Genomic DNA, 14,068 nt, shown 5'->3' with positions numbered 1-14,068 from the left:
CATTTCAAATTAGAAAATTAACATAAATAAAAAATAAATCAATTTAAACAAGTTCAAAAAAATCATAGAAGATTTTTTTAAAAGTATCTAACTATCCTTAAAATTGCATGCTGAGTATCAAGGATAATTAATATATTTTTGCCTACTATACTTCTGAATAAGAAAATAAATATTAATTTAACATAAATAACTTAGTTAAATATAAATATATTAAGTGGATCAAGGATAAGTTCTTAAAAGGCCCAAAATAATTGTTTTAAATAAAATTACACTTGTCTCCGAAAGCCCAATCTAGTTAGTATTTGGACTGAGAAACATGAGATATGATTCCAAGGGAATGACTAGTTTTGGATTAAATAATTTAACTTGTCTACTTTTCATTCTAAGAAGTGTAAAGTTTGCAAACTTTAATCATGTTATGCCACTGTCTCACTAATGTGAGAGAAATTTTGACCAAAGTGATGGAACTCATTTTTTACTTTGAAATAAATGGGTTAAGTTTTTGTTTAGTGTGTTTACTCATAGCGTGAAATGTGATTTAATAATAGATAATAGGTAGAAGAAAAGGGGGTTACTCTTTGGAAAGAAAATAAAGAACACTATCATGTTTTTGTCAATTACTTAATGTTGCAGGTTACGTATGAATTAGAGTTAAGATCTTCATCCATGCAAGAAAATGTGTTTCTTTTCTCTTCCCTTCCCTTCCCTCTTCTGTCTCTAATTATTGATGTATATTAAAACAATGTAATTGCAGATAATTTTTATTTACAATACCAAATATTTAGCTTCAGACGAAAGAAAATTTTATTCGACGTTTATTAATTTCATTAATATATCTTTTTCTTACAAGTCATTATATATATATATATATCAAACTTTAATAATTACGTTATTAAATAATTTTTTAAAGAATTTAAAATTAACCAATCAAATCTAAAGATTTTTATCAAATAAGTTAATTTTGTAAAATTTTATTAAAAAAATAAAATTAATATATATTGTATTGTATACTATATTTTAATATATTTAATATTTGAATTGTGTGAAATTGATATACACGATCGGTGATAACATGAAATGATTTAAATATTAAATTAATCACTCTTGTATTATAAAAAATAAATTAAAAAATGTAAGTGTTCTGATTAGTGTCAATAGACTCGGTCTTTATATAGATGACTCAAGTTACTTTTTTAATAATTTTTTATGAATGTTAATTTTTACCAGTTTAATTATTAAATTAAATTTTTTCTTTTAAATAAATTAATTGTATTACAAAAGAATTTTGTTAATATAGAATTGAGAATAAAAAATTAATAATAGTAAAATTTTATTAAAAAAAGAAGTATTAAATATATATATATATATATATATATATATATATATAAATTTAACTTTGAAAACGTAAGTCAATAAAACCGTTAATTTAATTAGCTAACCTTTTAATTTTTTATTAATTTTTCGTTAATTTTTCTAAACACGACCTAATATTTAATTATACTTGTTGTGATTATTTTATATTTTTAATTTATTTAATATTATTTTTATATTAATAATAAAGATATAAAAATAGAATCATTCAATTCAACCTAAACTATGGTAAGATTGGATTATTTTTACTTAAAACTCGATCAAAATTGAACTATAATATTTTTTAAGAATATTTTTTGAGATATTTTTATTTTTGGTAAATTAATATTTTAATTGGTACATTTTTAATATAAAATAATTTAACAATTTAATTTGTAAAAAAATTGAGTAAAAAATAATAATTTAAAATTTATAGTTAAGAAATATGGACAAAAATGCTAAATCTTATGAAAATTTTAAAATAAGAAGGTTTAATTAATAAAAAAAGTGAGAAACCAAAATCATATACAATCAAAGTAATAGGATGAAAGAATATTATAAAACCAATTTTTTACAAACGTAAATAAAAACATTATATAATATTATTATTTAATAAATGGTGAATGTTTAATAATATTACATTTTTAATAAACTGCACCGCACGAAATATATAAGGCATCGTCTCTTTAATATGAATAATACGATTTGCAATAGCCTTCCTCTCTATTACTTAGGTTAGGTGCCAACAAGTTAGCGAGAAGTACGGCTGTTAAAATTAATTTTGTTTTAATTGAATTGAAATTTTAGTATAATTTTAAAAATTAAAAAATAAATTATATTTATATAAATTATATTATTTTAATATTATTTAATAATATTTTATTGAAAAATTTATTTAAAATAAACTGTTAAATTAAAAATTCATATCATACAAACTATGTTTACACAATTTTATATCAATTTAAAATGATTTAATATTTAATACCTAATACACAACATATATATAATGTAATTGCATTTCTTTTTGCTATTAATGTAATTGCATTTTTATAATTATATGTTAATGTAATTTAATTTAATTTCACCTGTTCAAGAAATAATTATATTATAATTTAAATACTTGGTTATTTCTTGTTTGGTCTTATTTTTTGAATTTGATCTTATTACTGGAATGCATGTATAAGTTTTCTAATTTTTGGATGAATTTAAAATTTGTTATTATGTTTTTATTATATAATATTTTTATTTTATGTTATAAAAATTTAACAAAAAATGTGCAAAATAGATAAATAAAATTAATTTCCTATTCTCTTATAGCTATGAAAAAGTTGAAGCAAATTCATCAAATCCAAACAACTTTATATTGGATCAGATAAAGTTTAATTTGGCAATAAAATTGAGACGGGTAACCTTTACACTAACTATATTCTATAGTTAATGCATTTTTCACATTTGTCGAAAAAAATTTGTTTGAGCAAAAATATAAAAAAATGTACTAACAGCACATAACGCAAAAAAAAAAAAAAATAGTAATAAAATTAATAGATAGATAAAATAATGATAAAATAAAATAAAATAAAAAATTACTTCTAAAACACTCTTAACTAAAACAATACGCTAAAAGTAGTGAACTTAATTTTCAAAGTTAGTGTCAAAATTTATTTTGACTTGAAGAATTGACTCGTGCTTGATGTGAGCTGGTTGTGACATTGTTAACTGGATCCATATCTATATAAACTTGAAATGATATCAAAATTAAGTACTTGATATTTAAATTTTTAACTTTATTTTTAAATTTATTCAATTATTGTTTTTTAAAACAAACATCTAATCTATTTTAAATTACAGCTAATTTGAAACATTTCAATATTTATATTAATTAAGTGTTTTAATACAAGTAATTAAATGAATTATTTAAAATTATATATATATATATATATAAGAAACATTTAAAATTAAAATGTTTATTCTACAATAATATAATTATTACTAAGCATGTAGATTAATTGATAAAAAAATTCTTTATTATATATCTTTAATTTGAATTTCAATAAATACTTGAATAAATTTCTTTTCAAATATTTGTAATTTATATAAAAAAAAAAACTATAACAATATAATTTAAAAAGTGACTCAATAGGTGAGCTAACTATTTCATAACTCGTATATGGTTAAGTTGACCTAACAATTTTCTAAGTCTAATTAATTTGGTCTGATCGAACCTAAATCTAGTTAGCGCAGAGTGAGCTGCTTATTGAGTCTATAGAATATTACATTAGCATTTCAACCAATTTATCCATATATAATAAATTTCACTTGTTATTTTCTAAAGTGAGATAATGTTTAAGTGTACGTTTATATAGTCTTGTATCTTTTTATGTTGTGACATGTCTTCTGTATATGTTTGTATATTAAGTCAAATTAATATTTTTTTCCCCTTCAATTAGTTATTCAATTAAAAGAGAGTTTCATTTTTTATAATTTCTTTACTTAATACTTAAATTTATTTTATTAAAATTATACATACTATGATAATTTCAAATCACTACTAAAATAATCTTTTATCAATTATATTGATTTCTTTGAAAAAAAATTATTAAATTAGTTTTTAATGAGATAATGCAAATTTTTTTAATCTTGTAAGAAAATTAGCTTTTTTTTTTAAGAAAAGTCAAAATTTTTCTTATACTTTTATATTTTTATAATCAATAAAATATCTTTCATTTATAAAACCAAAATTTTCTTGAATACTTTTGATATACATCTAATATCTTATCTATATTTATAAAATATCCAAACAATGCACTGTATATTTGTTAATATAAATACTTTGGACAAGACTAATACTTAGCAGAAAAGGATTTTTAAGATCTCATTTCAATGACTAATAACAACCCTATTGTTATTGGTAATACTTATGAATAATAAATTTGTCACATGCAGCATGCAATGGGAAAGTAGTGATATTTCTTACGATATGTTAATTGAATCGTAGTCTTAATGACAGAGACATCTCATCTTCCAAGATATAAGATTCATAATAATAATAATAATAATATAATTTTTTATTAAACATGCCAAAGTAGTTCCTGCTAATACCATATTTGTTAATCAACAATGCTTCTGCATCATCGGTGATTATTCAGCTGGATGCATGCTGTAATAACCGTCAAATGCAAAATTGAAGTTCACAACACTGCTTTTAATTTTTGAATAATAATATTCTCACAATAATTTATAAAAATAAGGGGAGATAAAAATATATATATAAAAGATATAAATGTAAGATAAGATAGGTAATGTGATAGAGAAATAAAAAAATGGACTTTAAAAAAGTATTGTGCACAAAAGAGATTATGAGAATGATATTACGTTATAAAAACTCTTATAATTTAGGAGAGAGATTTTTCTGATCGTAGCCAGTGATACCAAAAGCTTGGTTTCATTAAAATAATCGACAAGATTGCGATTACCTAATCTCAAAATTTATAGAACATTTTACTGCATAAAGTGTAGAAGAAATCTATATAATAAAATATAAGGCATCTCATTCATAACCCCGCGTATGTCTTTGGCGGCTATCGTGTTGGTCGAAATTTGACATTCACCTCAACACTTTGAATGCTTCAAATAAGGACCAAAACTTGATTCTGTCCACAAAATTTCACCAGCAAATAAACAAAATATTATTGTATCTATCTATCTATGTGACGTTACAATATTTATCGCATTCCATTTTATTTTTCTCTCTTTTCTTTCCAACCCAACACTCCAAAATTGAGGTGTGCATAACCTTATTCAATAATATTATTCGATCTTCAATTTGATTTGTACATTCTATGTGTACAGGACTATAGGTCCAAGTTTTCCCCAACGTGAGAGTTACACTAAAGACTTTGTTTCTTCGGTTATAAGTTCTTTCCTATTGCAATTCTCATCACAGAACAGAACTAGAACTTGAAAGAGAATGTTTGATTACAGGGTGCTTAAACGTGCCAAGATATATATTTTCTCTCTAATCACATTCTCAGCCATAATTTTTCTCATCCACTGTGATGGCATTATCTACCATGATTCCCAACACCCTTTTGCAAATAAAGGAGCACTAGAAGTGTTGCAAGCTCAAAGTCACATAAATGGAGAAGGGTTAAGGTCAACACATGCTCTTACCCGCATACCTTTACGTTCCATGCAAGAAGAGAAGGAGGGAGTTGATCAAGGAAATGATCATCGAGTACTAGTTGCTCCATTCAATGTTACTGAAGAAAAAAGAATTGCTTGGTTTAGAGGGAATCTTCATGAGTTCAAGATTCTCAAGTCAGATAAATTGAGTAGGCAATTCCATGCTCGGGTTATGGGATTTTTCAGCCAAGAATGTGAGTCTCAATTTTTCATGACTTGGTTTTCCCCTGCAAGCTCATTTGGATCAAGAGAATTGTTGTCTTTAGAGAGTCTTTTCAAGGTGCATCCTAATGCATGCTTGGTGATTCTATCAAGGACTTTGGACTCTATTCATGGCTTAAGGATCCTGAAGCCATTTCTTGATGGGGGGTTTAGGGTTCAGGGACTGACCCCAGATTTGCCATTTTTGCTCAAGGGGACTCAAGCTGAAGCATGGTTTCATGAGTTAAGGAAAGGGAAAAGGGACCCTGGTGAGATTTCTTTGTTCCAGAACCTGTCTAACTTGGTAAGACTTGCAGTTTTGTACAAGTATGGTGGTGTTTACTTAGACACAGATTTTATAGTATTGAAACCTTTAACTGGGTTGAGGAATTCTATTGGAGCACAAAGCATGGATGTGGGTAATAAGCACTGGACTAGATTGAATAATGCAGTTTTGATATTTGATATGAATCATCCACTTCTTCTCAGATTCATCAATGAATTTGCGTTGACTTTTGATGGGAACAAATGGGGGCATAATGGTCCTTACATGGTTTCTAGAGTGGTTGAGAGACTAGGGAAGAGGCCAGGTTTCAACTTTTCAATCTTGCCTCCTATGGCCTTTTATCCTACAGATTGGATTAGGATTGTTGGTTTCTTTAAGAAGCCCAAAACTCAAGGTGAATCAAAATGGGTTGAAGCCAAACTACTTCAGCTTAGTAGTGGTGAGACTCATGGGGTTCATCTATGGAACAGAGAGAGTGGAAGATTGAAGATTGAAGAAGGAAGTGTAATAGCAAGACTTGTATCTGATCATTGTGTCTTTTGCAAATCTCTGTAGTTCTTAGGTAAAATTGTAGGTTTCACCAACCAAGCCTTGAGTACCAGTGCTTTTTTTTTTCTTCTGTGTATAGGAAAACTTGGTGTAAATCACATAACATGTTGTCAAGGAATACGCTTTCATTAGTTTATCCACTTGATCATTCCTAATTTCCAATGATGTTCAAAATTCAATGCAAACTGAATGGCTCTATCTGAATATTCTACAGCAAATTCTAACTTTAAGCGTTCTAAATTTCAAAGGGAATTTAAATCTTCCGCATCTCCACAAGCCAAATCCTGGCAATCTCCTAAAAGACTTTTTCCTAGTCAATTTGCGCTTGCCACTAGTGACATTTCTATTCTGAGAGCCAAAATCTTCATCCACATAACTACCCTTTGAGGCTAACTCACTTTCTCTGCAAATTCCAACAAAATTGGTGGATTCAATTTGCTTGATCAAGGCCCAAGGGTCCTGGAATTCTCTCTCTGAGTCACTGTCCCACAAAGATATAGGCTTGATTATAGGTGAGCCACTATAAGAGTCAAAATGGGTTGCCAAACTTGTATGCTCCATGTCAAATAATCTCCTCATAGATGTGCTTCCTCCTTTCATCAACTCTAACAAACTGCATGATTTATGGGATGAGGAGAAGGATGATGAGGATGCAGCTGAAGATGATGACAAAGAAGATGCTGACTTATATAGAGATTTTTGGTATTGTATAATCTTCCTGATCTTTTTCTTCTGTTCTTCATTGTTGATAAACCAGTGGTTCTCTTCATCTGTCTCCTCAGTAATTTCAGATAACATGTTGTCTATAAGGATTTCAAGAACATGTATAATGTAAATAAATTTCCAACATAAGTTCTTTTGATTTTATGGTGAACATATGACACAAAGGACAAAACTAAGGCCAATATCATTAGAAATGAATTATGAAAAGCCGGCTAAACTTGACATTTGGTGCACCAATTGACATAGGACAAAACAAGATTGAACATGAACTCTTATTGGACCCTAAGGAATTGCTGGAAGGGATGATGCTAACAAACATTCTCTAAACCTAGGATCACTCCAGAAATGATCCAAATTCATCCACATATTATATATAAAAGTTATTTCAAGAGGACAAATGGCATAAAAATATTGCTACTTATGTGCCAAATAAATGCAGGCTACAGAGTCTTCTCCAAAAGGCTAAAAGGTACAAGATAAACCAGCATGAGTCCAGCTTAGCAGAGATTCATTAACTCAAAATAAATACCCCAACGCCACGCAGTTTTTTCTTTTCTATAAGAAAAATGATTATTAAAGTGACGTAAAGGTTTACTTTAGTTATACAAATTCTTATAAGATCGTTATCTATCGTTTTAAAATACCGAGACTAAACTAATGCTGTATTTGGATGAAATGATAAATAAATAAAAATGAAAATAGTAGAAAGAAATAGATGAAAAAGTTGATAGACAAAATGTATTATTTGGATAGATAGGAATAACTGAGAAAAAAGAGGAAAAAAAATATTTTACTCGTTCGTATGGTGATAAAGAAAATAACAAAAAGCAGTTTATATTAAAAATAATTTTATATTAACCAAAAAACCAAAAATAAAACTTTTAATACTGAGTTAAGATAGGTTGGTGAGAGAAGTGAGTCCTGTGCACCTCTGTTTTTTTTAACCATTATTTATTAAAAAATAAATTTTTCAAAAACCAATTACCAGTTAAAACTCACTCGCATAATTTTTTAAGTATATTTTTTTTTACGAAGAATTTTTTAAATTATATTTTACAGTAAAAAAAGCCATTTTAAAAAGAAAAAAAAGTCATGTACACTGGTACTAGAATTTTTGAACATTAGTTTAGAAATTAAAAATATTATTTTATTAAAATTATATTAAATTTCACTAAAAATCGAAAAAAGAAATATTATTATATTTCCTGAAAAAAATTTAATTTTATATTTTTGTATTGTACAATAGCATTTATAGAAGAGAAAGGGTGAATTCCCTCGGAATCACAACGTTGCCCCCTTCAAGTTGAACTCTCAAACTTGCAAACAGAGAAAAGAACAGAAGAAATCGTGTTACGTTGCAAACATAGAACAGAACAAATCCTACCCCCAATTGAAAAATGATACCAAAGCGCCTCCTTAGCCCTCATCGACCCCTGCATTCAGCTCCCACTAGTGTTTCCCTCTTTCACCGCACCATCCACAACCCTTCTTCACTGCCCTCAGAACCATCCTGCGACTCCCTCATAGACAACCTGCGGAAATCACGACACTACGACACCCTCTTGTCGGTTTATCGTAAGATGGTCGCTACGTGCGTTTTGCCCATGTTCACTTCTCTTAGTGCTTTAATCGAAACTTTAGTCAACACCCATCATCCAAGTTTTGCTTTTGGGGTCCTGGGCTTGATGATAAAGCGTGGTTTTGGGGTTAACGTTTATAATTCGAACCTTGTGTTAAAGGGTTTTTGTCGTAGTGGTGATTGTGACAAGGCCTTGTGTTTGTTTTCCCAGATGAAGAGGAATCCTGATTATGTTGTTCCTGATAGTGTTAGTTACAATACCCTTATAAGTGGATTATGTAAAGCTAAGAGACTAGTGGAAGCTAGGGATTTGTTTGAGGCTATGAAGGTTGGGGATTGTAGGCCCAATTTGGTGACTTTTAGTGCTTTGATTGATGGGTTTTGTAAGAATGGTGAAGTTGAGAAGGGGTTGGGTTTGTTGGAGGAGATGGAGAATGGGGGTTTGGATGCTGATGTGTTTGTGTATAGTGCTCTTGTTAGTGGATTTTGTGGCAAAGGTGATGTTGAGAGGGGGAAACTACTCCTTGATGAGATGCTAAGGAAGAAGGTTGATCCGAATGCGGTTACTTATAGCTGTTTGATGCAGGCTCTTTGCAAGGATGGGAAGTGGCGAGAAGCGTCTGATATGTTGAATGATATGACAGCTCGTGGGATTCGTCCTGATGTTATTACTTACACTGTTTTGGCTAATGGTCTTTGCAAAAGTGGGAGGGCGTCTGATGGGGTAAAAGTGTTGGATTTGATGCTGCAAAAGGGGGAAGAGCCAAGTACTTTTACGTACAATGTTATTGTTAATGGACTTTGTAGGGAAGGTCGCGTGGATGATGGGCTTGGCATTGTGGAAATGATGGCAAAGAAGGGGAAGAAGCCTGATGTGGTTACCTACAACACGTTAATGAAAGGGCTATGTGGGTCTGGCAAAATTGATGAGGCAATGAACCTGTGGAAGCTGTTGTTGAGCAAGAAGTTCCATATGAAGCCTGATGTCTATACATCAAATTTTTTAATTCAGGGACTTTGCAAGAAAGGACGTCTTCGTGATGCGAGAAGGATACATTCTTCAATGGTTGAAAAGGGACTGCTAGGTAACATGGTGACTTATAATACTTTGATCAGTGGTTATCTAAACGTTGGAAAACTTGTTAAGGCATTGGAACTCTGGAAACATGCTGTGGACAATGGATTTTCTCCTAATGCAATGACCTATAGTCTCATGATTAATGGTCTGTGCAAAATGCAGATGCTGAGTATTGCAAGAGGACTTTTTATTAAAATAAAAGCTTCTGGGATTAGACCTACAGTACTTGATTACAATGCACTAATGGCATCCTTGTGCCGGGAAGGCAGTTTGGAGCAGGCTAGGAGTCTATTTCAAGAAATGAGAAGTACGAATCTCAATGGTGATGTTGTCTCCTTTAATATATTAATTGATGGAACCCTCAGAGCAGGAGACATTGAAACTGCCAAGGAATTGCTATCGGAGATGCTTAACATGGATTTGGTCCCTGACGCTGTAACATTTTCTATATTAATAAACAGGTTCTCAAAACTTGGGCAGTTGGATGAGGCCAGCTCTCTTTATGATAGAATGATCTCCTATGGTCATGTACCCGATGCTGTCATATTTGATTCTTTGCTAAAGGGCTATGGTTTAAAGGGACAGACAAAAAAAATCATTTCCTTGCTTCATGAAATGGCCGATAAGGGTGTTGTTCTGGACTCAAAATTAACTTCTACCATCTTAGCTTGCCTTTGTAACATGTCAAGAAATCTTGACGTAGAGAAGATTCTTCCAAAATTTTCACAAAATACATTAAAAGGAACAAGCATTACATGCAATGAGCTCTTGATGAAACTGAATACTGTTCATCCAGAGCTACAATTATTTGTTACGTGATAGTGTTTGATTTCAAGAGTGTGATGTCATGGTACACTAAGTTCTTTATTGTCTTTCATTAAGTTAGTTATATTCCATTCCTTATTTGCTTTTATATCTCAGGTTAAATAGCCAAAATTATCAAGATCAATTGGTTTCATTTTGGATTGCTGTATGCATATGCTAGGAGACGATCTTGTTCAGTCTCTGATTTTGATCAGGTATCTATTTTATGCCTGCTTGGATCTGGGTTTTTTTTCCATTGACATATGAATGGTGTATATTTCTGTTAATCTTGGTGAGATGTTGTATTGTGTATATATGCAAGTATTATTCAAGGGTGTGATTTGGAGAAATTTTTCTGTCTCAATTGGATGCACATGTGAATGATGTGAATAAGGAGAGTGAGAACTGTGAGCCTACAAGCAGACATACTCCAGTATATTTAACAAACAATAACTTAAATAAATCAAATAAATGTTTTGCTAGGACAGAGATTAGTAATGCAACAATCATCGAGTTTGATGTCACTGGCATTTAGTTGTTGCCATTTTATGGTAAAGAGATGCGAGTGGAAAATTCAGCTTCATGGTAGACAATGCCCCATTTGAAACTATGGCTAGTCCATGAATGAGAACAGCAAAATGTCTTCCAGGTTTGCTTCTAACCCAAACTGTTTTACTTAGTTTGAAGCTTTCAATATCCTCACTTTGTTAATATTTTGCAGTAAAAACTGACTTTTGAAGAAGTAGGAATTGTGTCAGATTGGCTAAACCTTAATGTTGTCTTTGGATGAGAGATATTTAACGTGAGTAATTTAATTGTTGAAAAAATTTATAATTCTATCAATTAAAATATTCTGTTTGGATATTGAATTTTAAGAAATTTGATAAGGAATTCTAAAATACTACAAAATTTAAAAACTTCCATGTAAATAGTGAGAATTTGGAATTACTCACTAGCAACTTACATTCTCTCATTCCTTTGTCACCATTGCGTTCTTGTGTCTTTCTCTAGCATGTTCTCTTTCATGTTTGTGTCTCTTTCATTTGTTCTTTCTCTTGTGCGTGTTCTTTGTTCAGTTCATCTATCTCCCTCATCCTCTACATTTTCTTCTCTCTCTCAATCTCCTCTTTGTTAGATCTAGGTTTCATCTCTCTTTCCATTTTCTATTGTTTCCTTGTTAGATTTAGGATTTTATCTCTCTTGATCTTCTCTTATCTTTCTGTTAGATTTCTCATCTACCTTAATCTGATTTTTATTTCTCTAGCTTGTTTTTCAGGTAAATGCTTGAAGCCAGATCCAGTGACTTGTTTCTGTTGCTTTCTTTCTCAGGTAAATAGAAACCAAAATTATTGATTTTAATTCTGCTAACATTTTTGTTGTAGTATCAAATTTTGGCTATCAATGTTTCGGACAGTAGCATGAATTTAACTACTGCACAAAATTTTAAAACTGATCAATGATCCTTTTGTTTGAAACATGTTATCTGAACTGTTACATGAAATAAAATTCTGAGTGGTATTTCTTTTCTTTTTCTTTGTGATATCAAACTTGTAGCTTAGTTTGATAATTAGGAAGTAGTTTTTGTATTGTTGCCATTAGACAAACCCCACCAAATGAGCTAGCTTTTCATTGGGGAGAATTTCATTCTCTGTTCAAGAGCTATTAGCTCAGAGAGATTATTTGTAATCCAAATTCTTTTTAAGTAATCAATAAAACCATCATTTTTCTCCAATCGTTTCATTGATTTCACTTCTGAACCCTAACAGATATCTATATATACAAATATATATTTCATTACTTGGTAAATGATCTGAGAAATTGGTAAATTTAATTTTACAAATAATTTATATATCTATATGCAAGGTTTAGAAATAAAATTAATGCAATTTCTTTTCCTTCTCATTCTCCATTATTTGTCCTTTTTTCTTCTATCATGTATTGTTCTTTCGATACACAATGATTAGTCCCACATTGATTTTTGCTCCTAGGTAAAAAAGCTAATAATTCATATTTATGTTATTTAACCGGTTACTTTGTCTATTGATGTGGTTTATATTATTTCTTAGATTCTTACCAATTATTGATCAGGTTAACAATGTTTAAGCCATTAGCAAATTGGGTTATTAGTTTAGAATGTTAAGCATGCAAAGCCCCTCTCAATCTATTGAATGTTATTTGTTACTTGCTGCTTATAATTTAAGTGTCATTCTACATTTTTCAATTCAACAAAGGTGTCAATCAAGCACTGAGCACTGTTGCTATAAGACTGAAAATGGCAACAAGACATAAAGAAAATAGCAGTATAGTTTTTGAGATTCTCATTTAAATTTTAATTATAAAGTGCTTCCTAGGAAAGATTATATTTTTCTATTATTATATAAGTTTATTGACCTGATTTAACTATTAGTTGCTATTTGCCTATAAGTACTTTAAGATTGAGTCGTGATTTCATTTATTTAAGAACTAGCAATGGCAAATTATTTAACTTTACTATACTTTTACAGGAAACAACATTGGCGTTGAAGAGTTAAGGTGGTGCTTTTTAAGTCATATCACGAAGTGAATATTAAGTAAATAATCGATGAACATAAATATCACATTGTTAATATGGTCTGGAGATACTCTAGTCACATGAACTTGTCAGATACTTATCTTTGCAAATATTAGGTATTTGTAGGCATGTTTTTCTAGTGTCTTGAATTAACAATGTCATTTGTATCGGTGATGACAAGGATGAATACTCTAGCCATGTTGTCTCAACAATTACACATTTGAACTTGGTAACAATTTATGCAAGCAATAGTGTTTTAAAGTATGTAGGCCATACATCTACTTATTGCTAAATGATTTTAACCAATCAAAATAATTTTCAGGTGCTTACTAGATTAATATTTATTTTTACAAATTTATGTAAATTTATTAATTTATTTGGTTAATTTAATAGTTTAAGTTTTATATTTTTTTTTATTAATTTTGTAATTGACAATACCTGCAGGTATACTTGCAATAGATACACTTGCATGCACATAAAATGTATTTAAAATATAATTTTTTATCATTTTATGTTGAGATTTATTTTATTTTATATTATTCTACAATGATATTTCTAACATATTATCTGAAATCATATTAAATAATGTTAATTTATATAATTTAATATTAATATAATATGATATCATAGGATGTTATATGCTATAGTTTCTTTTTTCTAAACTCTTAAAATCAACATTGATACCATTTACGTTTCTAGAGATGTTTCCATGGTATCAAGTGAAGAAACTAATACCAGAATCAGGTCATTAGTAGGTATCATATA

General features: G+C 29.5%; 2 protein-coding genes across 7 annotated transcripts; both read left to right on the top strand.

Moving 5' to 3' along the window:
- Positions 1-5,317: 5,317 nt before the first annotated feature.
- On the top strand, positions 5,318-6,574 carry LOC113862429 (uncharacterized protein At4g19900-like). The gene has a single exon (XM_027495517.1). The coding sequence runs from the start codon at positions 5,318-5,320 to the stop codon at positions 6,572-6,574; it is 1,257 nt and encodes a 418-aa protein (XP_027351318.1).
- A 1,994-nt stretch (positions 6,575-8,568) lies between these two features.
- LOC113861295 (pentatricopeptide repeat-containing protein At4g28010) lies at positions 8,569-13,610 on the top strand. Of its 6 annotated transcripts, none has more exons than XM_027494023.1 (6): positions 8,569-10,798; positions 10,870-10,967; positions 11,236-11,401; positions 11,474-11,554; positions 12,017-12,081; positions 13,257-13,565. In XM_027494023.1, exon 1 carries the CDS (start codon positions 8,689-8,691, stop codon positions 10,765-10,767), a length of 2,079 nt encoding a protein of 692 aa, XP_027349824.1. In that variant the 5' UTR covers positions 8,569-8,688; the 3' UTR covers positions 10,768-10,798; positions 10,870-10,967; positions 11,236-11,401; positions 11,474-11,554; positions 12,017-12,081; positions 13,257-13,565. The 6 variants fall into 6 exon arrangements, with proteins under 6 accessions (XP_027349824.1, XP_027349826.1, XP_027349825.1 ...); XM_027494026.1 differs by having other exon boundaries at positions 8,576-10,798; positions 12,029-12,081; positions 13,257-13,561; XM_027494025.1 differs by having other exon boundaries at positions 8,569-10,967; positions 11,241-11,401; positions 13,257-13,559.
- Positions 13,611-14,068: the final 458 nt, after the last annotated feature.

This window comes from Abrus precatorius, unplaced genomic scaffold, assembly GCF_003935025.1.
Source record: "Abrus precatorius isolate BTA unplaced genomic scaffold, Abrus_2018 Scaffold3, whole genome shotgun sequence".
NCBI lineage: Eukaryota > Viridiplantae > Streptophyta > Magnoliopsida > Fabales > Fabaceae > Abrus > Abrus precatorius.
Note: the sequence above shows the minus strand (reverse complement) of the source record. Positions and strands in the feature narration are given on the sequence as shown.